The sequence below is a fragment of the Myxine glutinosa genome, chromosome 3 (genome assembly GCF_964187855.1).
Source record: "Myxine glutinosa chromosome 3, kmMyxGlut1.1, whole genome shotgun sequence".
NCBI classification, from domain to species: domain Eukaryota; kingdom Metazoa; phylum Chordata; class Myxini; order Myxiniformes; family Myxinidae; genus Myxine; species Myxine glutinosa.
Genome location: NC_136263.1, coordinates 91,322,034 through 91,349,527, shown reverse-complemented (window position 1 = coordinate 91,349,527; position 27,494 = coordinate 91,322,034). Strand labels below are relative to the sequence as shown.

Below are 27,494 nucleotides of genomic sequence, written 5' to 3'. Positions count from 1 at the left end.
TCCTTTTGAATGATGAGAAGTAAATAATTGAACAACATATTCAGCTTATGGATAACCGAAGCTGCTTTAATAATCAAATCAAACCAGTACCGAGTTCAATATCATGTTACACACATTTGAAGGAATATCTTGCTTTGCATTTCCACCAGCGGTGAACTTAACTGCTGTTATTTGTACATCATTAATAACAAAGTGAAGTTGTTTCAGCTCTTCATCCAGTCAAGGGTGCGTCCCACTTTATCACAGGGATGGCTCGGAACATCTGGCATGTTCCCATCATCTCGAACAGGCACTGCAATGGTAAAACATGGTTAACATTTTCAAAAACACCACGCAAGATACAGCTCAAGACCATTTCTCCCATCATGCCTATACCATGACCACACCCCGGCCTGGCATTCTCACCAATTGTAGCTAGTGCCACTTATACAGCAATCATAAGCAGTGAATTTGGCCTAGTCTGACAGATACCATGGTCTTTCATATCCACAAGCTAAATTTGGATAAAACAGCTGGTTTTGTTATGAAGTGCTAACAAGTGCGATAACATCGTAGCTTTTAATACAACTATTGAAAATAAAACAATTGGTTACTAGAACGACACTCTGCATGGCACAGAGCACACTTCCGCTAGGCTGAGCAGTTTGCGTTTGGTATCCCACTGATAGGTAGGATCTGGATTCAGACCTGAATCAAAAGCTAATTGGCTTCTTATTGTCACTTACCCAACACATCCACAACATTTTGAAATACCATGCTATATATCGTTTTTGGACCCATCGCTCAATGATGAAGAATCAGTTAAAAAAAAAAAATTAAATTCTCATATTCAGATTGAAGATCTTCACCAAAATCTAATCATTTCATCCTTGTCACACACCCAACCTGTCCACCAAATTTCGTCCAAATCCGTCCACAACTGAGATATCCTGTTCACAAACAGATGGATGGGTGAAAACATAACTTCCATCCACCTTCGGTGACGGAGGTAACAAGCACACTAAAACTACACCCTAGGAAAAGGAGCTCGTTGTATTAACTTCACCACCAGACATGTGACAATACAATGTTCCAACTTGAGTGCGGTGTGTTGGTGTTAAAGCCAGCATAAGCTCCAACAGAATACTGTACACATACCTGGATAAGTGAATGGTGTGACGTCATTCACCATACTTGTATATTTCATGTATGGACTGATAAAAGGCAAAATGACTGCTGCAACAACAACAACAACAACGTTGATCAGAACCATAATATCCACCATTAATAATACATTTTAAAAGCTTCAAAGGAGTCGGTTTTTCCTGTCAAATTGTTTTTCATTGGGGTCCACCATTGCAACGGATTCAATGCGCATATTTGTACTATTCTATTTCCCCTCGAGTTGATCACTATGTGATGACATGCTCCCCCTCACCACTCAGCAAACATGTAAAGAAACTTGACAACTTTTATTGGTTTCAACTGATTTTATAACAGTTATTGCTCTGACATCCAGCGTAGTCATTTTGGATTACCATAACGCCTAAAAATGTGTACATCTCTTCCTTATTAGCCCCATTTAACCCCACCTTGGAGGTTGGCTGGGTGAGAGAGAGGACGATTGAGAGAGGACGCTGCCCAGGCCTGCCATTTGACAATGTGGTGGGAATTTGGAAAAGAAAATTCAGGGTGCCACCCAGAGCTTGCCAAATCTTCGCTAAAGACAACAGTCTAGAAACACGATTCAACATCATTCAGTTAATTCCCCGGGATCTTTAACGTCCACCAACGCACCCAGTGCCAATAAGACCCTTCTTCTGGCCTTATGTCCTGATGGATGGTGCACACATTGATGCCTCACTCTGCACATGAATAATGTCACATGTATAGCTGGGTTGAGATTCAAACCCAGGTGAGACAGCTTAGAGGTGAGTGTGCATGTCTCTAAGTTATGTTGTCAGCACACACGTTTGTATAACGTTTCAGACAATCTTAAAAACCAGTTTTTTTTTTTTGTTTTTTTTTACAGAATAATGAGTAAATTAAGCATAAATAAATTAAAGATGGAGAAAGGAGTAAAGACGACCAAGAAAATGAAATAAAGCTTTTCCCTTCAAGTTAAATTGAATATTTTGAAAAGCTTTGAGAGTGGACAAGGCCATACTTGTTTATTTCCATTTTTAATTTTTTCACTTTTATTAATCATTACGACTGTTATTACTTGTGAAATTGAAGATTCGCAAGTATATTCGTTTCCTGAGTGTTTGCTAACTTCGCCTTCAGGTCGCAATTCTAAACCGATCTTAACAAAAGTTAACCTGCTGATTGAGCCAGTCAAAATATGGAAACATATTGTTTTTGAGGTCACAGGTCAAGGTCACAAATTGTCAATTTTCATCTGATTGACTATATAAAACCACAACACGGGTGGACGATAAAGCCTCAGAGGTGAAGCCTCTGGCGAACCATGTGGGTATGTCTATTAATTACGTACTGTTTGAACTACGTTTTTTCTGTAAATACGTATTATTGGACTGTGACTATGTCTATTAATTATGTACTATTGGAACTACGTACCTTTTAGCCCTTTAGATCCAATTGAAGACATTTTAGACCTCTGAAGACCTTTACACTCTTTCAACCACTTTAGACCCATAACTACAATTGGAACATACCCTTGAGACATTTATACCCCTTCTATACCATTTGGACATTTCACCCCTTAGACCCGCTTGACCAGTTAGACCCTTTGCGATGCACACCACACATAGCATCTTATACATCATCTTCTTGCAATATACAGACTATACTTCTAGTCAGCAAGTAGTGCACAGTTTACAGCCACCAGGAGTTTACAGCCTACTCTGCAAGGCAGAACAGAAATTTCATATTGGGTCACTGAATTAGTTCACCAATAAAAACCGAGAACCATTTTAAGGTCAAGGTCACATAAATATCAATTTTCATCCTATTAATTTGAACAGGTTTTGCATATTGGGTCAGATTCAATAGTTGTTATTGATTTGATATTCACCAAAATTGATTTTTGATTCACCAAAAATCAGAACGATCGATTGTCTTTCTGAGATGTCAAGCGTTTCCATGGAAACGATTTCACCCCATTGTCAAACGAGTTGGTAAACATACCACAATAGAAAATTGTGCGGGTTGAAAGGCAGTATTATAATTTTCCCGTATGTTTGGATTAATTTGAAACAACCTTTACGCAATTTATTGTCTCCAAGGAGCATTTCCGTGTTTCACGGGGGGGGGGGGGGGGGGGGGGGAGTGCGACAGACAGCATTAACCTATTAAACATACCGTATTGTGAAATTCTAAAATCCTCATATTTCTTAAAGGCAAGTTTTCGTTCCAGCAAATAAAAACATTCTGGTGTGATCAAAGCAGCGGTATGTTGCCCCATACACCACCTAGGTTCAATTTTTGATCCGATTGAAAAAATTATAATTTTCTGTTGGTTTGGATTATTTTTAAGCAGTGCAGCTGCTTCAATATTTGGCTATGTCCTTCCTTCCATAAAAAATGAAGAAGAACCACCTGTTTAACACACCATGTTTCATTATAAGGGACTCACACACACAAACGAAGTGTCACTTCCCGGGATACTCTGGGTACCAGCGATGTCATAACAATGGCGCCGCTTTTCTCACCGCAATCAGTGGGGCATTTACCTGGGGGAAATTCCTCCTCCCCATGGATGCCAACTGATGGGGATTATCCATGCTCTATCCTTTGAAATGCTGAACGTCAAGCAAGGAAGCAGCATGTACCATTTTTGAAGTCTTTGGTATGACTCAAACCGGTCCAATCTGGATGGGTGTTTTTTAGGAGACGCCATCTCCTTACTTCCCTTCGGGAGCTCATCTACCCTTTGTCAGGTGTTGTTTTTAGTCGTGCCAGGGTGACAGTCACCCTCCCCACTTGCAAAGCCAGTGAACGGTGTCGGTTTCATCGCCAAAAACTCGACCATGCGACAGGTAGCAGTGGGTAACATGTTACCAGTAGCAGTCTCAAAAGACTGACCTGATTAAAGAGGCACCAATGAAGGGGGTGGGTGAACTATTTCATCTTTAACAAAATTTATTTAGTGTGTAGACATTAACAATCCCTTGATGCAGACAACATCTGTTCATGGGTCGGTAGCGTCTGCTGGCCATCCTGACACTCCTCTTCAAAGGATTTGTGTCTAGACTCGGTCAGCTGCACATTTCGCTCGTGAAAAACATGAGCATATTGCAGCGTTTTCGATTTCTGACCCAACTAGGTTGCCACCTCCCAGGCAGGGCACTCCTAACGGACGTTAAGGTAGTCCTCTACGTCTGCTCGCATTACCTGGTGGGACGTTACAGATCACATGATGCATTTCATAAAGAGCAGGTACGTCACCACAGGCTTCCTGAACCACTTACACATTCTGGCCACTTTCAGTCGACTGACCCCACAACGAGATGGGACCAGCTGAGGCTGTTAAAAGAAGCTGTCATATTAGTTTAGTGCACCAGCAGCTGCTGTATCATAAAGCAGCTATATCGTGAAAGCACACTGCCCCTTGTGGGTGGGTGGTGGTCCACCCTGAAAGCGCACTCCACCTTGTGGGTCGTGATAGCACACTGACCCTTGTGGGTGGTGGTCCGTCATGTAAGCACACTGCCCCTTGTGGGTGGTCGTGGTCCGTCATGTAAGCACACTGCACCGTGTGGGTGGTGGTGGTCCGTCATGCAAGCACATGCCTCTTGTGGGTGGGTGGTCCGTCATGCAAGCACATGCCCCTTGTGGGTGGTGGTGGTCCGTCATGCAAGCACATGCCCCTTGTGGGTGGTGGTGGTCCGTCATGCAAGCACATGCCCCTTGTGGGTGGTCGTGGTCCGTCATGCAAGCACATGCCCCTTGTGGGTGGTGGTCCGTCATACAAACACACTGCCATGCCCCTTGTGGGTGATTGACCGTGGTAGCAATCTCCCACTTCCGCTGTATTCGCATACCGTACAGTACTACTGTACAAAGATAGATACTCATACTGTCTGCCGATAATATCGGTGCAAGAAAATGAAAATGCCGCAGCCTTACCCACAACACTAATCCCAATGGATGCCGTGATGACAGGCTCTTTGTTCCAGGCGTTCCTGAAGAAGACTCCCATCCCTAGAGCACACAGGGTTACGCAGACAAGGTGCGAACATCATGGTACAGCAGGAGCAGACGACGTCAGTGCCGCTTGCCCTCATAAATAAATACTGCAATGTACAGTAAAAAAAACACGTTCACGTACGGTAATTCAATAAAAACATATTCATGCGGACAAAACGATACACATTTATACCAAAAACGGGATACAATACGACTTACGACCCAACATATTCGCTTGAAGAGGACACGGCCGGCAACCTTTGCACGTGACGCAAACTGCAAACACTGCCGGTTTTTTCTTTCTGCCTCTTCCTCTTCCTCTGCCTCTTGATTTTCCTGTTAGTCTTCTTCTTCTTTACTAAAAGAATTCAACAGAGGAAGTTCAGACTTCTTTGCGCTTTTAAGTTCTCGCGCTGTCTAAAATTGAACTGTTTGTGTCATGTTTTTGCCAAAGAATAATAAAAGATTCACATTTACAGTTTTTATTCGTGTATTGTAGCCGCACAACTTCCGACCTTCGCCTCGAATGCGAAATCAAGATGGCAGCGCCCATGGAGGGCCGTGCGGAGAATGCCGAGGGTCGTGTTAATAAGAAGTTGGGTAGTTATAGTAATCATCAAAACGATAACAGCGCCGATACACGTGGTGCACGACCCTGCAGAGCCTGCACCGACTTCTCGTCTTGGTTGCGGATTCGACGACAGCAGGAATCGACGAGCAAGGTTATAACACACGGATCCGCAATGAAAACTTTATTAAACTAACTTTCTCTTACTGATGTTGATATTTCTATCTTATTTTTGCATTAATTAACTGTCGTAGAGAACAAGATTCTGTTTGGATTTTCAATTTCCGGCGTGCAGACAGCCGGGATCAGTGTTTGTCCATGCTCTAGACTCCAGAGCAGTCTTTTAAATACTGACTGTCAAATTAGGAAACATCACTCGGCTGGGGTTTAAACTACTAACTTGTGTGCATTGTGTGCATATGTGCATTGTGTATTTGTGTGTGCATTGTTTGTGTGTGTGTGTGCGTGTGTGTGTGTGTGTGTGTGTGTGTATGCATTGTGTGTGTGTGTGTGCATTGTGTGTGCATTGTGTGTGTGTTTGTGTGTGTGTGTCTGTTTGTGTGCATTGTGTGTGTGTTTGTGTGCATTGTGTTTGTGTGCATTGTGTTTGTGTGCATTGTGTTTGTGTGCATTGTGTTTGTGTGCATTGTGTTTGTGTGCATTGTGTTTGTGTGCATTGTGTTTGTGTGCATTGTGTTTGTGTGCATTGTGTGTGTGTGTGTGTGTGCGTGTGTGTGTGTGTGTGTGTGTGTGTGTGTGTGTGTGTGTGTGTGTGTGTGTGTGTGTGTGTGTGTGTGTGTGTGTGGTGCTCACAATTTTTTTTTAATTGACAGAGAAATGAAAAACTGTTTTATGTTGTTTACATTGTCTTCTTATCACCCTACACTTGTGAATTGTGGAATTATGAAATACAGGGTGGACAAAAAAGAACGGTAAAACAAGTACAGATACATTCAAAGTACACAGCCCCCGTGCAAAATAAATAAATAACATACTCCGGGGCGCCTTTGGCAGCCGGCAATGCTGTAGGGAAGCATATAGAGATGGTGAAGTGTGGTGCTGCGCACACAACTTGCTTGCCAAAGAGGTAGGCCACAACGCGTTTGTTAAAACCAAAAGAGTTTATTTCGAAAGCTCGAACTGCAGCACTGGGCGGGCTCGAGATTAGAGCCCGCATATATGTGTCGAGGCCACGCCTAGTCCCCGGGCATGTGCCATCGGTCCCCGCCTGGGCGCTCGCACCACCCACTGGTGCGCAGAATTATTGCCCCTTGTGCCCGCCACACGCGCCCCCCCAGAATTCCCACGCCCCTGAAGGGTGAGTTTGCGGGGAAGCCGGATGACCCGGCCGAAATGCCCCCTGGCGATGGGTGCAGGGCTGGGGGGCAGCGGGGCTGAGGGGTGCCGGGGGTCCGACTGCCGGGGCCGGCCTCGACGCGGAGGCAGAGCTGCCGGCGGGGGTGCCGGGGGTCCGACCGCCGGGGGGCGGCCTCGACGCGGAGGCAGCGCTGCCGGCGGGGGGGTGGTCCGGATCGAGGAGGGCCGGCTTGAGGCGGTCCATGGAAATGCGATCCGGGACACCGCCGATGTCGACCATGAAAAACTTGTCACCGGTCTCCAGCACGCGGAAGGGCCCGTTGTACGGGGGCAGTAGCGGTGCCCGGTGGGCGTCGTGCCGGATGAACACGTACTTTGCCGTGCGAAGCTCCGGGGCGAAGTGGGAAGGAGGGCAACCGTGGTGTGCCGTTGGCACCGGGGCGAACCTCCGGGCGGTCTCCTGAAGGGCGGAGCGCTGTTGCGCCGCGGACCAAGGAGCCGTGGAGTCGGGGATAAATTCACCCGGTACCCGCAGTGGTTGCCCGAAGACCAGCTCCGCCGAGGACGCGCGCAGGTCGTCCTTGGGCGCCGTCCTGAGGCCCAGCAGGACCCAGGGGAGCCTGTCGACCCAGCCGCCGTCGCGGAGGCTGGCCCGGAGCGCGGCCTTCATGGAGCGATGAAAGCGCTCGCACAGGCCATTGGCCTGGGGGTGGTAGGCCGTGGTGTGGTGTAGCTTCACCCCGAGCCCTTGCGCCACCGCGACCCAAAGCTCCGAGGTGAACTGGGGGCCGTGGTCGGACGAGATGTCCGAGGGGGCGCCGAACCGGGCAACCCAAGTGGCGATAAAGGCTTGCGCCACCTCAGCCGCAGACGTCGCCGCCAATGGGATGGCCTCCGGCCACCGCGTGGTGCGGTCGACCATGGTGAGGAGGTGGGTGAACCCTCGCGAGGGGGGCACAGGTCCCACCAAGTCGACGTGCACGTGGTCGAACCGCCGCTCGGGCACCGTAAACGGGGCCAACGGTGCCTGGGTGTGGCGGTGACCTTTGCGCGCTGGCACGCGAGGCACGTCCTGGCCCAGTCGCGGACGTCCTTCCTGAGGCCATGCCAGACGAACTTCGCCCCGACGAGTTTCTGGGATGCCTTCGCGCCAGGGTGGGACAGGCCGTGGATGGCGTCGAACACCGGGCGCTGCCAGCCAGCGGGCACGATGGGGCGAGGCCGGCCGAGGGAGACGCCGCATAGGAGGGCCGTGCCCGCAGCGTCGAACGGCACCTCGGTGACGCGGAGGCCCGTGACGGCGGTCCGCAAGGCCTGGACGCCGGGGTCGGCGGTCTGGGCCTACGCCATCCGGGCATAGTCGACCCCGAGGTGGACCGCGTGCACGACGGACCGGGAAAGGCAATCCGCCACCGGGTTGTCCTTACCCGCCACGTGACGGATGTCCGTCGTGTACTCGGACACAGCAGAGAGGTGGCGCTGCTACCGTGCCGACCATGGCTCGGCGACCTTGGCCATCGCGAACACAAGGGGCTTGTGGTCAACGAAGGCCGTGAACGGGCGGCCCTCCAGCAGGTGGCGGAAGTGTCGGACCGCCAGGTGGAGCCCGAGCAGCTCGCGGTCAAAGGTGCTGTACCGGCGTTCGTGCGGGCGAAGCTGCTGGCTAAAAAGCGCCAGCGGTTGCCAAGCACCACGCACCCATTGCTCGTGCACCGCACCCACCGCGTAGTCCGACGCGTCGGTGGTGAGGGCGATGGGCGATCGGTGCATCGGGCGCCGGGTGCGCCAGCATGGTGGCGTCGGCCAGAGCCAGCTTTGCGCCCGCGAACGCCGCGGCCATTGGCTCCGACCATGCAATGGCACCTTTGCCCGGCTTGCCCCGAAGGGCCTCTTGCAAGGGGCGGAGGAGCCGGGCGACGTGGGGCACGAAGCGGTGGTAAAAGTTTACCATGCCCAGGAACTCCTGGAGCCCCTTGATCGTGCGGGGCCGCGGGACATCCCTGACCGCCCTCCACCTTGGCCTGTAAAGGGACGGCCCCGTGCTCGGTGATGCGGTGCCCCAAGAAGTCGATGGTGGCGACGCCGAAACGGCACTCGGCAGGGTTGATGATTAGGCCATGCTGGCCCAGGCATTCGAAAAGCGTGAGGAGGTGGAGCAGGTGCTCCTCCCGGGACGCGCTCGCGACTAGGATGTCATCCAGGTAGACAAACAGGAAAGGTAAGTCGCGCAAGACGCTATCCATAAGCCGCTGGAACGCCTGGGCCGCATTCTTCAACCCGAAGGGCATCCTCAGGAACTCGAAGAGGCTGAAAGGGGTGATGACGGCTGTCTTCGGGACGTCGTCCGGTTGGACGGGGACCTGATGGTAGCCCCGGATGAGGTCCACCTTAGAAAACACGGTCGTGTTGGCCAACCGGGCGGAAAAGTCCTGAATGTGTGGGACCGGGTAGCGGTCGGGGGTGGTGGCATCATTGAGCCGGCGGTAGTCCCCGCACTGCCGCCATCCTCCGCCGGGCTTCGGTACAATGTGCAGAGGAGAAGCCCAAGCGCTGTTGGAGCGCCGCACGATCCCCAGCCGCTACAGCGTGGCGAACTCCGCTTTCGCCACGGCGAGCTTCGTGGGCTCGAGCCGGCGTGCCCGGGCATAGACTGGCGGCCCGACCGTGGGGATGTGGTGCTCCACCCCGTGTTTAACGGCCACCGCTGAGAAGGTGGGCCCGCGTGAGGGCCGGGAAACTGGCGAGGAGGCGGGTAAAGTCGTTCGCTGCCGAAGCGTGCAAACCAAACTCGCCGGGACGGAACCTTGCAGCAAGCCGCTTGGCAAGCCGCTCGGTGAGCCGCTCAGTGAGCCGCTCAACGAGCTGCTCAGCGAACAAGCGAGCGAGCTAAAGGTTTCGGCCTGGACGAGCCGTCTGCGCTTCACGTCGACCAACAACCCATTCGCACATAGGAAGTCCGCACCAAGCAATGCCATTGGCACGCTGGCGGTCACGAACGACCATTGAAAGCGCTGCCCTCCGAACCGCAGGGAGAGGCAGCGCTTTCCGAACGTGCGGATGGGTGTACCGTTGGCGGCAAGCAAAGCGGGGCCCCGGCCCGCGGTTCGCTTGTCGGACGTGGAGGCGGGGATGACGCTTACCTGCGCTCCTGTATCGCAGAGGAAACGGCGCCCGGACAAGGTGTCCGTGATGAATAGGAGGCTGCCGGAATGGCCCACACTCAGGGCCGCTAATGAGCGCCGGCCCGGTCGTTTCCCGACTTGTCAAACGAGCATGGCGGGCAACACTTCTTAGCCTTGTGGCCGAACCTGGCGTGGAAATAGCACCAGGCTTGCGGCGGCGGCGGGCCGCGGTGTTCTCGGCGGCGGTGGTGGTGGGCGCGGCAGCGGCCACGAGGGACGCTGTAGCCTCTGCCCCGGGATCCACGATGGCAGCACCATAACTCGACCGCGTGTCGCAAGCCGCGAAGAACTTGTCGGCCTCTACGGCCAGGGCGCGAGGTTCCCTTATTTTGGAACCGGCCAGCGCGAGGCGTACCTGTAGAGGTAGCTGGCGTAGGAAAAGCGCCCGGAATAAGAAATCCGGGGCCTGGTCACCAAGCAGCGACAGCATAAAATCCATCCGCACGGATGGTCCTGTGTCGCCGAGTTCGGGAAGGTCCAGGAGGCGGTCGGCCCGTTCGTCTCCGTGAGGCCAAACGTGGCGATGACACGTTTGAGCGCCTCGTACTTGTGGTCGACCGGCGGGTGCCGCAGGATGGACACGACTCGGGCAGCAGTGCCGGGCCCGAGGGCGGCGACCACGTGGTAGTAACGGGTCTCGTCCGCCGTTATGCCTCAAAGCTGAAATTGCGCTTCGGCCTGCACAAACCACACGTCGGCCTGGGATTCCCAAAACTCTGGGAGTTTTACTGCGACGGCGTTGGTGGCCATGGCGCGTTCGGTGGTCAGCAACGGCTGAACCAATCGGGGTCACCAGTGAAGTGTGGTGCTGCGCACACAACTTGCTTGCCAAAGAGGTAGGCCACAATGCGTTTGTTAAAACCAAAAGAGACTTTATTTCGAAAGCTTGAACTGCAGCATTGGGCGGGCTCGAGCTTAGAGCCCGCATATATGTGCCGAGGCCACGCCTTGTCCCCGGGCGTGGCCGATCGGTCGAAGGGCGGGGCATGTGCCATCGGTCCCCGCCTGGGCGCTCGCGCCACCCACTGGTGCGCGGAATTATTGCCCCTTGTGCCCGCCACAATGGAATTGGGAGGGAGAGGTGTACAATAGTTGATTGATTCATTGCGTAATTGAAATCAATAAATGATAATCATAAAATAATTTCTTAATCAATTGGCTAATAGCATACCTCAACCTCCAGTGTTTCATCTGAAGCTTTAACTTTTTGAAAATTAATCAAATTAGTGATTAATCGAAAAAATTAAATAATTAATTGATTAATCAATAAATCAAAAATAATCAAAAATCCTTTAAGACGAAATCACTTGGTCATTGTCATGTCCAAATATAAGCTTCCTAGATCAAAAGGTGCCTGAGATAATGCCCAGATAAGAAAGGAAATAAGTACTTCATTAATCGATAATAATTAAGTAATTAATCAATTAATTGATTAATCAAAAAGCAAAAAATAGTTTTTGCCAAAGCACTTGCTTCCTGCTATTAATATCCTGTTAAAAAATAATATCCTATTAATATTAATAATATTAATATTAATATCCAAAGCTAAATATCCTGCTATTAATCACTATTGTGCCAAAATTTCAGCTTCCTAGCTCAAAGGGTGGCTGAGATATCACCCGGACAAACAAAAAACTATAACGGCACTCAGTAGAGAGCATACCTCCGCCTTGTGAACAGTTTACGTTTTGTATCCCAGAGTAGACAACAAAATCACAATACAGAATCATATTTAATCAAAATCATCTGTGCACTAATTTTTGAGATTTTCTGCTATGTATCGTTTTTGGCCCGATCTCTCAATGGTGAAGAATCACTTAAAAACTTCTACTAGCTGGATCCGGATTCGAATCCTCACCAAAATCGAATCAATTCCTCCATGTCACACACGCAACCTGTCCGCCAAGTTTTATCCAAATCCATCCATAACTTTTTGAGATATCCCGCTATGTATCGTTTTTGGTCCGATCTCTCAATGGTGAAGAATCACTTGAAACATTAAATAATTCTCATATCCGAATCCATATTCAGATCTTCACCAAAATCGATTAGATTCTTCCTTGTCACACACACAAACTGTCCACAAAGTTTCGTCCAAATCCGTCCATAACTTTTTCAGATATCCTGCTATTTATAGTTTTTGGCCCTATCTCCCAATGGTGAAGAATCACTTAAAAAATTCAGTAGCTGGATCCGAATCCGGATCTTCACCAAAATCTATTCATTTTGTCCTTGTCACATACGCTATCTCTCTGCCAAATATCGTCCGAATCCGTCTACAGCTTTTTGAGATATATTGTTCACAAACAAACAAACAAGAAGACGTCATGCGGAGCACGATACTTGCAAACCCCCCCCCCCCCTCCCCAAGAAAAAAAAATTCCATTGATACAGCAAATTGTCCATTTCATCAAGATTCAAATTGACAATCTTGATCAAAGCTCGGGTCAACAGGAAGAAAAGTGACGATTTTTCAGATGAAAAATGATGATTTTGGAAGGTTGACCTTGAGTTGACCTTTGACCTTTTGACCTCAAAAATAGTTGGTTTCCCTATTTAGTGACTCATTGTGCAAATGCTGTTCAATTTTCAAGTCAATCGGATGAAAATTGATGGTTTTTCAGATAAAAAGTGATGATTTTGGAAGTTTGAACATGAGTTGACCTTTGACCTTTTGACCTCAAAAATAGTATGTTTCCCAATTTAGTTACTCGATATGCAAATGCTGTTCAATTTTCAAGTCAATTGGTTGAGAATTGACAGCTTTTTAGATGAAAATTTATGATTTTTTAAATTTGGCCTTGAGTTGACCTTTGACCTTTTGACCTCAAAAATAGTATGTTTCCCAATTTAGTGACTCGATATGCAAACGCTGTTCAATTTTCAAGTCAATCGGCTGAGAATTGACGGCTTTTTAGATGAAAATTGATATTTAAAATTTGACCTTGAGTTGACCTTTGACCTTTTGACCTCAAAAATAGTATGTTTCCAAATTTAGTGACTCGATATGCAAATGCTGTTCAATTTTCAAGTCAATCGGTTGAAAATTGACGGCTTTTCAGATGAAAATTGATCATTTTGAAAATTTGAGCTTTAGTTGACCTTTGACCTTTTGACCTCAAAAATAGTTCATTTCCCAATTTAGTGACTCAATATACAAATGCTATTCAATTTTCAAGTCAATCGGATGAAAATTGAGGATTTTTGAAACTTGGACTATGTTGACCTTTTGGTCTATGTTGACCTCAAAACTACTTGGTGGTTGAATTCAGTGACCAGATATACAAGTCCTCTTCAAATTTCAAGTCAATTGGATGAAAATTGAGGATTTTAGAAATTAGGCCGATGTTGACCTCAAAAATACTTGGTGGTTGAATTCAGTTACCAGATATGCAAGTCCTCTTCAAATTTCAGGTCAATTGGATGAAAATTGAGGATTTTAGAAATTCAGCAAAGTTGGTGACCTTTGGCCTATTTTGACCTTTTGACCCCAAAAACAATAGGCTTCTTGCTTTTGACCAACTACACCTTTTGGTGAAGTTTCGTGAAGATCGGTTGAAAATTGTGACCTGTAGGCCGGTGACAAACAAACAAACAGACAGTCAAATGAAAAATCGGTCAGAGACCGAGGACTTGCCGGAATGTACTTTTTTTTATAGGCCATGTTGGACAAATATGGCGGCCGAACCACGTGTCCGATGACGTCATCATTATTTGTTTTCTAAACTAATTTATTCCAAGATTATGCTCAATAAATTTCATCTTGATCGGATGAAGTTTTGTACTTGTCGAATTATGACGTCATAATGGAGGCACCTATGACATCATCATTAACATATTTTATTCCCCATGGAGAGCTCTTCACAATGAGCCATGTCTCAATTTTTCCCATTCAGCACTTTCGGAGATATAGTGGTGCAAAGTTTTTCGGTTTTTCCAAGATGGCGGCCGAACCACATGATTGATGACGTCATCATTAACATATTTTATTCCCCATGGAGAGTTCTTTGCAATGAGCCATGTCTCAATTTTTTTTCTATTCAGCATTTTCGGAGATATGGAGGTGCAAAGTTTTTAGATTTTTCCAAGATGGCGGCCGAACCACGTGACTGATGACGTCATCATTAACATATTTTATTCCCCATGGAGAGTTCTTTACAATGAGCCATGTCACAATTTTTTCTGTTCAGCACTTTCGGAGATATAGAGGTGCAAATTTTTTCGGCTTTTCCAAGATGGCGACTGAACCACGTGACCGATGACGTCATCAATTGGGCACAGTCTATTCCAGGGCAAGACAAATACGTGTGCAAAATTTGGCGATTCTACGTGCAAAGGTGGAGACATAGTGCTGCAAACAGACAAACAGACAAAATCGGTCAGAGACCGAGGACTTGCCGGAATTTACATTTTTATCGGCCATTTAGGACAAATATGGCGGCCAAACCATGTGAACGATGACGTCATCATTAACATATTTTATTCCCCATGGAGAGTTCTTTACAATGAGCCATGTCTCGTTTTTTTCTATTCAGCACTTTTTGAGATTTTGAGGTGCTAAGTTTTTCGGTTTTTCCAAGATGGCGGCCGAACCACGTGACCTATGACGTCATCATTAACATAGTTTATTCCCCATGGAGAGTTCTTTACAATGAGCCATGTCTCAATTTCTTCTATTTCGCACTTTCGGAGATATGGAGGTGCAAAGTTTTTCGGTTTTTCCAAGATGGCGGCCAAACCACGTGACCGATGACGTCATCCTTAACATATTTTATTCCCCCATGGAGAGTTCTTTACAATGAGCCATGTCTCAATTTTTTCTGTTCAGCACTTTCGGAGATATAGAGGTGCAAAGTTTTTCGGTTTTTCCAAGATGGCGGCCGAACCACGTGACCGATGACGTCATAACTGGGCACAGTCTATTCCAGGGCAAGACAAATACGTGTGCAAAGTTTGGCGATTTGTGGGTTTAACAATATCAGTATAAGGCCAGTATTTAATGACAAAATCCCATGTATATGCTCCACATCATAAGGTATGTAATACCGAGCACCCTTTTCTTGTAGGTATCCTTGAATACAAAAATTATAATTCTCTTGTAGTCTTCTTCCTGCCATTTATGTATCAGAAATATATGTGAGATTAATATTATGACAGGTAATACCACCCCATCTTCCCACCACCAAATCGGTTTGTATTCCTCGGCTTTCTATCCTTATCTCATTACCTTCCTTCTTTGTCATGCTAACCATCGCTATACTATCATATATTTTTCTTTTCTTAAAACCATGTATTTGTTGTTTATTAATTGTACTTCCACATAAATCCTTATCCTCACCAAGCGGATAATATTCCTCTTTACGAGACTGATTAAAATCATGTAGGTCTTCTATGTTTATTGAAAAAGACCAATTATACCCTAAATCAGGCATATCATACCCCCATTTATTAATTCGCATATTAACTATATGTCCTTCTTTATAAAATTCAATTGTAAGCAGGTAGTTCAATTCAATGAGGAAAGGTGTATGGTCAGTATAACCAGGTGTTGTGGTTGTAAATTTTACTTGTTTAACAAAACGTGGTTTTCTTTAAATATATATATTGTGATAAATCACTGTATCTAATTAAGTCATTCGCATCTGTAGGGTTTGGATAATTGATTAATTTATAAGTATTCTTCATATTAATATTTTTACTTATACTATATTTTTGTCGTTCAGCCTGTGCCTTTGTATAATAATTTGATAAATCAATATCCTTAGAGGATTCTCCAAAGATAGAACCATCTTTTCCAACATGTCATTTATATTAGATTTAAAATGATATCATAAAAATTTTCATTATTGTTGAGTTGAAATAATACATATAAACATAATTGACCACAACATTTAGAATTAATTTCTTGAACTTGAAATGTTTGATAAACACCATTCTGTAAGAATTGTATTACTTCAACAGGCGGTGGCATACCATAACTATCAAAATAATATTTATCCTGACTATTATGAATACAAACCCAATGAGAACCATTCTGTGTGTCTAAATTCATAATAATATTCTTTGTATTCTTATTTATATGTATTAATTCATCTCTCATACAAATAACCACATTATCAATTTTTAGTGTTTTACAATACTTAGCTAGTTCTATATTTGACGTTGTATTCTTTCCAAATTGTTTAAACCATTTATCCATTTATTTATGAGAAAGATACAATCCATTACCCCGTTTAGTTAGTTTAACACCCGCTTGAGCGATAGAGGAAAGTATATCTCCAACCAACAATCTAGCTTTATCAGGTAGACTTTCAAGTTTTTGAGCAAAATCTACAATTACACCACTTCCACTAATTTGTTTCTCCAACTCCTTGTTATGTCTTTCCAATTCTTTTTGAGCTTTTAGTTGTGCCTTCCTTTCGTTAGCAGTTTTTACCGCTGCTAAAATACCACCAGTCAATGCTCCCGCCGCACTTAAACCATTAAATAAAGGAATTAGAAATGGGAGAAATCCTCCCTCTTGTATTGAATATTTCTTTAACGTAGGTTTTGTCATTTTAATTTTAAGTGAACCAGTATCATTTAGTGTTTTTACTTGTGTGTGTGTGAGTAAAACATCAATTCTTACTGCTCCTTTTCTTTGAATTGTATTAACATTAATAATACAAGGCTTTTGATTTTGAATACAAGATGTTAATTTATTAAGATTGATTTGATTAACATATACCGGTTCTTTCCGACTCATTTATTTATGAGAAAAAACCTATGTGATATTAATCATAACACCATTATCTGTATTAATCTGTAATTCTGTTTCCTCCAAAAGCAAACAATAAGCATCAACTTCTTCATTCTCTCCTCTTTCAATGTATAGAGAAGTATCCACTCTATTAGACTTTATAGTTTCCTTTTGAGAACTCGGTCAATTGCGTAGATTGTATAAAGTTTTTGAAACGCAACCATATCCAAAATAGGGTTATTATTACCATTACTTTCACACACCTTTTGGTAAGACTTGTAGGCTTCCGCATAATCATTTTTTTCCCAATCAATTTCCAATCTATCTCGCGGATAAAATGTACCATCAAGAGAAACCCGAAGTTGTTTCACCTTAGCATTATGACTCAGCGCATTATTCTTATCAGTACCTTCATCTCCATCTGGTTTCTTAAAAATGAGCCATAGGTATCATGGCTTTCCTTGAAGAACACCTAAATTCCAAGTGTAGGTAGTGTGTTCCAGTTTAACGTGTTGACATCTTCTTTTAAGGTATGATACATTTAGTGGTTTCTTTGAGTTAAGTCTTCTATTTAACATCTCTTCCGTTTTAAGATTAGGAGTATATTCACTAATATACCAACACAAATCATTAATAACAAATTTATTATTATCACCAAAAGCATTTTGAGCCCCAAAAAGCAATCTATTTACATTATCATTCCTTTGTAGTTGAAATCTAATTTTAAGCCCATACAAAACTTTATCATAATCACAAAATCCAAATATACCTTTAAGAGGTACTGCTACGGTAAAACTATTCTCTGCTTTTGTATCATCATTATACATTGACTTCCTTTGACTATAACCAGGGTCAGCATTTGTTCCCGTTGACATATCAGGAATAAAACCTTCAACAGCTCCCTTACCCATTCTATCACTAAACGAATATAGTGTAAATTTCATCATTTCAGATGTAGCAGAGACATAATCAACCGCTTCAACCTCTTGTGTTCCAATATACAGGCGGACACTATCAAACATTTTCCAGAAGAAATCATTTACGAGTGTAGCATTAGTATTATTCGCAGCCTTAGTGATTTTAAATTTACACAGCAAGAAACTATCAGCTATATTCAAGTAAGTTTGTTGATTATTTATTTCAAAACTTTTTGTTCCATTTGAATTCCAGTCTGTTCCTGTTATAGCATTTACCTTGAAATAGTCTTCCTTTTTAGTAGAGTTTGAAATGATAATCGTATCATCCAAATCATAGATACTATCAATCGCTTCCATACTTGTATTTATATAGCATTAAAATTGTTGAAACCCTGACCCAAGTATTTTAATGATTTTTTGTCATTCTTGTGAAGATAGTTGAGTTTTACCTTTTTTTATTTCTTTGATTGCTTGTAATTTATGAGACTCCTTTTGAGCATTTTTTATACTCTTTATAGCACCCGCAACTGAGCCCACGGCAGAAGCAGTTGAACCAATTAGGTCTTTATGTTTAAGAATGGTTGAACCAATACTCATTAGAGTATCAATTATCCCATCTCCTTTATTGCTAAATTGATGTCCCACACCCCATTGTCTCTTTGGTTTATAGTATCCTCTACCAAGAAACATACCTTCACCCTTATAGTATGGTGAAAGGAACATCCCATCCCCTGTAATTACTTTATATTTTCCCAACTCGTGTTTTCTCACAATAACCATTATTTATTTATTGAAAAACTTCACGTAGGTGAATTCTGATGGATATAATTTCTTCATTAAAGGAGATCATACGATTATCTTGATCGGTTATCCTAAAATTTACTCTGTATATGGTTTTTCCTGACACAGGTAAATAGACAAGATTTTTTGGTTCCATATTGAATTTATAACCAATCGGGGTTGAGTATGCACTGAATGAAAATATTGTATTTGTTCTTATTCCATCGTTATAAGCACCATCAATCAAATCACAATGAATTAATACTGAATTTATACCAGAGGATATTTGAATGACATTATCACTGTAAGACGTCCCGTTAGTTTCGATCTTTTTTGAAGAGAAACCCAATAGCTCTCTGAACGAATTTTCAATCGTGAAATCAACTTTATAATTATTTTTAAGTTTAATCGTTGATTTTGAAGTGTGTTTTTGAATATCTATTACCATATTTTTTGGTTCATCACCTTTTTTTTTCATAAGGTGAGAGACTTCAGAAGATATTTGAGAAATCTCGTAAGCTCCGGGTGAAACTGTTATAGTTTTGTACCCACTTCCTGGATTATAACTAAACTTGTTGTTTTTCTCTGTGATATTAAAAGGTGTATTATAAGTCTCCATTGACAACAAAGAAGCCTCATATGAGGTAAGGGGGTCAAGTTGTAGTGGGTAAGGGAATGATGCTGTGTAATCACTCGTTGTGAAATTAAAACTAAGAATTGTGCTTCTCATCTTATTTAATATCTAATAAAATATCTTTGTATTGACATTTATTAATTATTTTCATATTCATCAACTGATCTAAAATGGCAGATGCTTCATTAAAACAATTGTTGTTTCCAGCCTTCTTACTACCTAACAACAATAATAACCTATTAACTAATTGTGATGGGTCATTTGGAAGAAAGCTAACACCCGAACCAAGCTTACTTAAAGCATCAATAATATGTTTCTCCTCATTCTTCTTACTTTTACCGGCAACAGAAACTCCATAATCAAGTGAGTTTAGTAAATCAATATATACCCTATCTTCCGCATTTTCCATATCAAGTGGTTCATCAAAATATTTTGAACCGCTGAATCCGGAGTTTGTTAGAAGAAACATTAATCTTGGAGTTAATTCAACATTTGGTTGAGCAGAACTTAAGAACACCAATTTATCATTAAATATCAATAACTTTTCTTTCACAAGATGGAACTGTGCTGGTTCTTCTGTTGGAATGAGACCTGCTCTGGTTTTTGAACCCGCCGAATATTCATTGTTTTGAAGAGCTTCCACAACATAATTAGGTGGTTGATTTACCTCCTCAAGTTTCCGAAATAATCCTTCATCATCATATTCTAATTCTCCAAGTTCTTGCGCCGTCATTTGACTAATATCTTTGAGCATTTGAAGTTTTTTTGGAGTAAATTCTACTGTGGGAACTGTAGGTGAGTGTTGAGTTTTCAAAAGTGGTTTAAAAAATTTCTCTTGTTTTCTTTCAAAGGCTTCTTCACCAGTTAGTTTCTGTCTCCGTTTCTTCTTTATCTCTTCCTGTTGCTTTACAACTTTTGAAACCAACTCTTGATGTTCTTTAAACTTTCTTGCTCTTTCTTCAGTATTCATTTTCTGTATTTATTTATTGAAAAATATCATTTAATGAATTGTAAAGGTTAATGGGAAAATTTTCTTTTTCTTGGTCATTATAGTAAATGTGTTGAAATAAATCCTTTTCTTTAAATATTTTATCAAATTCTTTATTGGTATTAATATGAGTTGTTATTTCTTCTCCACTAATACTTGTATCTCAGCTTTTCATATGTTTGCGTTGAGTCTCCTCATCGATATCAAAACCGAATGATAAAATCTTAACTCCATCACCACGCAAATGTTTAATAATTTGTCTCATTCCTTCAGGATTAGTTTCTAAAATCCCAAGACCATTAGATTTTACTTTATTTAACTCACTCTTACAATGTGAATATTTTGTAGAACCAAGAGAGACCTCCTCAAATATTTGACCTTCGTTCCTCAATCGCATGTTTCTCCATTGAAATGTAGTAATAATCTTTCCCTTCTACTTCTCCTTGTCGCATTGCTCTGGTTGTAGTACTTACAAAACGAATCATAGGGTGTTTTAAAAAAAAACTTACAATCTTTTCATTTTTACTATTCAAGAGTTTAGATTTATGAAAGTTCTTTCCTGAAGCAGATTTACCCACAAGATTAATAATAATAGTTGTCATTTATGTGTGTAAAATATCAGTGAGTATCTCATCTTGTTTCACAACAATATATTTATATTTTCCAATCGTGTGTTTCATATAATTTTCAAATTCTTTTTTATTACATAACGTAGAGCAATTATCTCTCCAAAAATTATTTACATCTATTGAATTTAACTTAAATAAAATAAAAGTATTGGCATTGTTTCTTATTGAGCGCCGAGGGAGTTGAAAATATGACTGACTAAGATAAATACAATTACAAGAAGAATGTCTCCCTCTTGTATAGTAGCTATCCATTACTGTTTGGTTTCTCTCATTAACACAATCATCAAAGATAACGAGGTTCTTTTTTGATTTATCTAAATCTTGAGGTGAAGGTATATCATCCGTATTGTTACGTGGTCCTCCCGGTGACTACCTGGTCTCGGTGACCCCCGGACCGTGAGAGGAACTCCGCCAGAAAGATCTATGATTTATACGCTTTCGTAACGCAATCAAGATGAAAAACACAACAATTCAAGTCAATAAGAAACCCCCACACCAAGGATCCGGATTAATCAATAATATTGTTGCGAATATGGAATTTGGCCTCCATATCCGCTTGTAAATATTCCCCTATTTCCCCAATACTCCCCAACTATCCCCAATCCCCCATTCCCTAGTCCCATTGTCTGTAAACAACACTCTGTAGAACCGACCTTCCCCTTTTTCCCCCATTAAATGTCGTGCCCAGGTCCACCGCATCTCACGTAGACAACTTTCGGACATCTTGCTAGTTATTCTTAGTCTATGTCAGTTAAGGACTCCTTTCCATTAATTCTGACTCTTCGTTGCACCAGAATGTGATTATATGGCACCAGTAGTGAGTTTAGGACCTTTCCATACCTCCTTCCATCTTCTTCCCCAAACAACAACAACAACAACTACAGCTACAACAACAACTACAACCACGGCGCGCGGGGGGAGTGTGCGTCCTCCCACCAGCTCGGTTAGCCGCCATGACCATGCGCTCCACGGGGTTACCACGAAGGGGCTCCCTGTCAGCCCCTCGTCAAGGGCGGAGCCGGTAACCCCCCCGCATGCACCCAATGAGAAGCAACGAGCCGATTCCATCTGGGGCGGAGCTAACGAGCCGAGGGCGTGTCACTCCCCGCCGGATATACGCAGCGACTTACCGGATGTGAGGTCAGATGCGCCCCGAGCTTGAGAAGACAAGAGAGCCACCTCCGAGCGCTGAGAGACCTCCTGCATCTTTTGGGCCGCGCTATCCTGTCCCTGAGCACAAGGTGCACCTTGTGCTGGCCATCGAATACCCGCTTTCCTTGCCATCAATCCCCGTGTGAGTCAGTTTTTGTCCTGTTTCTCTGTGGTCTGTCGGGAATAATATAAGATTGTGTCTAAGTGCCTATCTTCCTTTGCTGTCCCTCTTGTAGTTGTAATCTAACCTTCCGAACGAATATAACCTCCTCCGGAGGTCTTGAGAACCGTATCCCTGGTGTCGTGTCATTTTAATCCCAGCCGTGTGTCTTTTCCTTCATTGACCTAGCGTAGCGCGATTAGTCAACGTTCGGGTATAATCGGGTAACTTGTGCAGACGTGGTCATACCAAACCGCTCGGTAAATAACATCCACCACCACGTCTGTAACAATTGGTGTCGAGGAGTGGAATTCGAACCCGGGACTAAATTTATTAGGCCCAAATTTGTAGTAGAATCAATTCGGAGCGCGTTTCCCGCGCGAAATTATAACGGCGAAATTTGAATTTGTTTTACAAAAATAAAAACCCGAATTTTGAAAGTCGCGCTATGGCAGACCAAGACAGCTGGGGTCCGGTAGGGGAGAGTGAGGCAGGGTCGGTCCAGGACCAAATTGAGGGACGCGAGGAGAGCGAAGCAGTGAGGGCGGCAGGGTCGCAAAATAGCGTTGTCACGCACGAGGTGGCCACGGCGCCCGCGACCGTGGCAGCGCCCCTGGTGGATCCGAACCTTTTTATGTTGCAAATGAGGGCCCTTATGGAACAAATGGGTGAGCGATTGGAGGGCCAAATGGGGGCCCAGATCGGAGGGTTAGGGAGTAGAATAGAGGGATTAGACAATAGATTAGGGGAAATACAAAAGGGGTTAGAGGGGGTAGAAAATAGAATGGCTGCCCAGGAGAATCAGATAGAGGGAGTGAAAAATGGGTTAGAGGGGGTAGAAAACAGAATGGCCGCTCAAGAGAATCAAATGGAAGGGATGCAAAAAGGGTTAGAGGGGTTAGAAAACACCATGGAAGGCAAATTGAGGGACATGAGGGACCAAGCGGAAAGGGAAGTTAACCAAATGGGGCAGCAGATAGAGGGGGTCAGAATGGGGGTAGAAACTAAACTGGATGCTCACAGGGAGGAAATGGAGCAGATGAGGGTGGCATCTGGGCAGGAGATGCAAGTGATGGGAGAGGAGATCAGAGGAGGAGTGAGTGAGGAGGTCGGAGGAGTGCGCGAGGAGGTGAGGCACTGTAAGGAGCACATGGAGAAGGAGTTGAGAAAGGGGACTGTAAAGTTACAAGGGGGCATAGAGGACCTGACGCAGGAGGTGGAACAGCTGACGGAGGGACAAAAAGAACTAACGGACCAGGTAAAGAAGAACACAGCGGTAATAGGAGGTTTAAAAGCGACACAAAATGACCTAAAAAATGACTTGGTAGCGACGAAGAGGGAATGTCAGATGGTACGTGAGGGACTGACAACGAGGTTGGACGAGGTGGTAGAGGTAATGGAGACGAAGGACCGGCAGGTGAGGACGCACATGGAAACGGTCAAGGTAGCCTTGGAGGACGAGCTGGAGGAGACGTACCGGGGAATAAAAGAGGTGAAGCAGAAATTAGAAGAAGTGGAAGAAGGGTTGAGCGAAATTAAGAAGCGACAGAGAGGGGATAAGAAAGAGATAAAAGAGGAGATAAAAGAATTGGTCCAAAGTCTGTGTTTGGATCGTGATGATGTGCTCATTAACCGGATGAGGGATTCGCAGGTGATGGAGGAGAAGCGAAGAGGAAGAGGAACTGGTGTAAGTGGTGACCAATATGGTCGTGCGTATGATGCGCCAAGTGATTTAAGAAGCTTGGGGGTCGAGATGGACCCGGGTGTTCGTGAGAGGCCATTGGTGAAGTGTGCGACAGGTCTGGTGTGCGAAAGAGGAGGTGTGCGAGAAAGTCCGACTCTGGGGTGTGTGAGGAAAAAGTGCGTGCCAAGCAGTGAGGGTGCTGGCGAGAATGAGTCGGTCGTAGCGCGTGTGCGAGGGGGCACATGGAAGCGCGGTGTGGTGAGTGTTACAGAGGGGGTGACGGGAGAGTGTGCGCGAGAAAGGTGTGTGACGGACAGGTGCATGGGGAAAGAGTGCGCTGTCAAAGGCAAGGAAGAATGCACACCTGTGGTGAGTGTTACAGAGGGTGTAACGGGAGAGTGTGCGCGAGAAAGGTGTGTGACGGACAGGTGCATGAGGAAAGAGTGCGCTGTCAAGAGTAAGGGTGAGTGCGCTGTCAAGAATGGAGGTGAGAGTAGTGAGAGTGACAAGGAGAGTGAGTTGGTTGTGACAGGTGAGCGAGGATGTACACCTGGGATGGAAGGATGCACACCTGGAATGGTAGAGCGTGAGTGGGAATGCACGCTGGAGTTGGTGGTGAGGCACGTGGTTGGGTGTGCGAATGAGGGCACACCTGTGATTGTCACAGAAGAGGTGACAGAGGAGGGGGCGCGAAGAGGTGTGTTGGTGAGGTGTGCGACCAACGAATGTGTGCCAAAGTGTTCGGTGGTCAGGTGTGTGACCAAGGCTGTGAGTGGAATGAGGGTACCTGGGTGTGTAAGGAAAGGTATGAGCAAGCAAGGGGTAGCATATGCATGCAAGAATCCAGGTGAAGCATCGACGGTAACCAGGTTAGAGGTTAGGTCGACTTTTAGCCGAAGCGGGCCCTCGGTGCGTGCCGGGCCTCGCTTTGAACGGCCGCGTCCGTGCTCCACTAGGCGGAGCGGGCAGCTGAATAGGAAGGGTCGTCATGGCGACCACTTTTTGGTGAGACGTGCCGGCAGGTCGAGATCGGGCAATTGGATGGCTCCACGCCGAGGTGGTGCGTGGGATCTCGGCCCGGGTAAGCCCCCGTCCCTGCACCGAATGCGGGACGTGTCCAGCCACTGGCACCAAACAACCCGCATTCATGGCTTGGCTTTACGAAGCCGGGCTTTGGACGGGAATTGGCGCACCGAGAGGCATTAGTGAGTAGACTGGGTGATGAGGTTAGTGTTTTGGACCCAAAATTAGAGAAAAACAAAATTTGATGATTGGCAAGGGATTGGCAGTAGTGATTGGTAGATGATGAGTAGGATTGGCAAATTTTTGAATTGTTGAAATTTGATGTGCAAAATTGGTAGTGAGCGATAGGCCCGGTGGGTAAGGCTGGCCTCCCTGCCACCCTTCCCATGGTGGGGGCAAAGGAGCAATAGATTATGGGGTGTATGGCAGTGAAAACTAGCCCGGGTGGGTTAGGTTATATTGTAGGGATCTAGAAGAGATGACATTAGGTAACGTTAAGTTTAGTTAGTGACTGATACCTGTAGTGGGGACGCAGGTAGATTAGTGTGGATGATAATGACGTGGGAGCGCAATAGTTTAAAGGGACGACTGGGAAGCGCAAGTTTCAGAGGGGAGTAGTTAGATGAGATGATGCTGTGTGAGAACTGGACAGGAGTGTGTGAGTAGTGAGTGTGTGGATCAGCGCGAATGCGCTTGGGGAGAGAAGGGTGCAGGTGGCACCAGGTGTGAGAGCACAGGTGTGCAAGTACAGGTGTGTGGAGAGAGTTGGAGTAAGTGGTACGGAGTGGTGTGCATGGTGCGAAGGTGTGGATGGGGGAAGAGTGGACCCCTTTCACGAGTACCAGGGGCGGGTAGTGTAAGTGTTAGGTAGAGGGTATAGGTAAATTGTGGGTGGATATTGGCATTTGTGGTGCGGTTGCAGAATGGTGTTGTGGATGGGTGCATTCGTGTTGTGGAAATGGCTGGGCGTGTAGCCTGTTAGTGTGTGTAGTTGGTTGGGCACTCCACCACTGTGAGGATGTCGGCCAGGTGAGGCCGCAGGTGGGCTCTGGGAGCCGGTAGTTGTGAGTGGGTGCCTGAGGATCCCGGGTGTGGATCGGGTAGCCCAGTGCCAGAGAGGGCACCGAGTGGGGAGAGCGCCAGAGGGCCTTCCCCAGGTAGTTAGGTTAGGGTGAGGAGCAGGTAAGCTCGGAGGCAACTGCAGTGGTGGAGGTGTGCAGGTGGGTAGACCCGCTGGGAGAGGTACACACCACAGCCCAGAAATTGTGCGAGGGCACCGGGAGATGAATCGGGGGAGTGAGACCCCAAATTGAAAAGCACCACAGTTTGGCCAATGGGAATTGGTTTTTAGAACCCATAGTGTAAGAGGGCCAATGGTTTGGCTGGAGAAAGACCCCGGGTAGTGTAAAGTTGTTAAAGTCATTTAGGAAATAGTTAGGATTGATGAACCTGTCGCACCATACGCAGCCACTTACCTGTGGTGATGATGATGACTCCACACCTGTGTTTTCTTTGTTTGTGTTGCAGAAATGAGGACTGCTGTTGGATTTGTGAGACGCATCACGACGTGGCTGAGACATTGGGGTGATTCCATCTCTCCCTCCTTAGGAGGGACTGATGATGAATTGGTAATGGAAAATTTTGATGTTGAGTTGGAGATGGCAAATTTTGATGAGAGTTGAAAATGGCAAATTTGATTGGTTAGGAGGGAGAGAAGACGAATTTGGTTTATGGGAGGAACGGGGAAGACAGTAGGGACGGTTGTTGATTTGTAAAGTAGATGTTTATGGGTAGTGTTGTGTTTTGTGGATGCAGTAAGGGGTAAGGGAGGGGCCATGTAGGTTACCTGGTGGGGGGGGGGGCGTACGATAGGAACGTACCTGTCTCACCTGGTTCCCATGTGCCCCCAGTGTGCATCATCTTATATTGCGTGCACTTTTGCGCCCTTACCACCTTACTCACTTGTCTTTTCTTTTGTCTCCCACCTCCGAGGATCTGGCTTTGGGGTAGAGAGAGAGGAGAGAGAGGTGCTGGCTTCGCAGTTGTGGGCCTGCACTTTCGCTGTTTGCTGCCTGGATCGATACACCATATGGACCGCAATGTTTGTGGCCACCCACCATGGACCGCAGCTCTTTTGCGGCCAAGCACCACCCGTGGATGGACCTATGGGTCAACGTGGCACCTATGCCATGCAGGTGAACCACTTTTAGTTGACACCACTGAAGGCCACAATATATAAATGGACGCGGTTGGCGCCTTTCTTTATTTTTTTGAAAGAGGCAAGAAGACCAAGTGCACCACACGAAGGCAAGACCAGCGGCAGAACATCGGCCGGCTGCGACACCACACAATGATTCATAAACACTTTATTGGTGCACCGGATGGTGCTCACTGTGTGATGGGGTGGTGCTTGATGCTTGGAAGGGGTGCTCTGCACATTATTAAAGGCCGTAGGCCACAGAGCACTCGTGGGTTGGTGTATCGATGCTGGCATGCGTGCTCTCTCTATGCATAACATCTGCATGTGTTCCTCCAGAAACAGGTCCTGGATCGTAGTGTAAATAGCAGCGTAGTCGTGTAAATAATGCTCC

The 27,494-nt window shown here is 45.4% G+C and overlaps 2 protein-coding genes across 4 annotated transcripts in view; one reads left to right on the top strand and one right to left on the bottom strand.

Moving 5' to 3' along the window:
* Positions 1 to 45: 45 nt before the first annotated feature.
* On the bottom strand, positions 46 to 5,479 carry NDUFA3 (NADH:ubiquinone oxidoreductase subunit A3). 2 transcript variants are annotated; one of them, XM_068110497.2, is made up of 4 exons: positions 5,350 to 5,479; positions 5,071 to 5,145; positions 1,138 to 1,215; positions 46 to 292 (listed from the first exon to the last, which is right to left on the bottom strand). In XM_068110497.2, exons 1-4 carry the CDS (start codon positions 5,357 to 5,359, stop codon positions 204 to 206), a joined length of 252 nt encoding a protein of 83 aa, XP_067966598.1. In that variant the 5' UTR covers positions 5,360 to 5,479; the 3' UTR covers positions 46 to 203. The 2 variants fall into 2 exon arrangements, with proteins under 2 accessions (XP_067966598.1, XP_067966599.1); XM_068110498.2 differs by having other exon boundaries at positions 1,138 to 1,212; positions 5,350 to 5,469.
* The window catches only part of GFER (growth factor, augmenter of liver regeneration), a 41,167-nt gene continuing 19,122 nt past the window's right edge, over positions 5,450 to 27,494 (top strand). Inside the window, exon 1 of one of the 2 annotated variants that reach the window (XM_068110510.2) lies at positions 5,450 to 5,852. In XM_068110510.2, coding sequence (XP_067966611.1) covers positions 5,670 to 5,852 — 183 coding nt within the window. In that variant the 5' untranslated portion in view covers positions 5,450 to 5,669. The remainder of the gene's footprint in view (positions 5,853 to 27,494) is intronic. The other variant, XM_068110509.2, reaches the window with a different exon arrangement.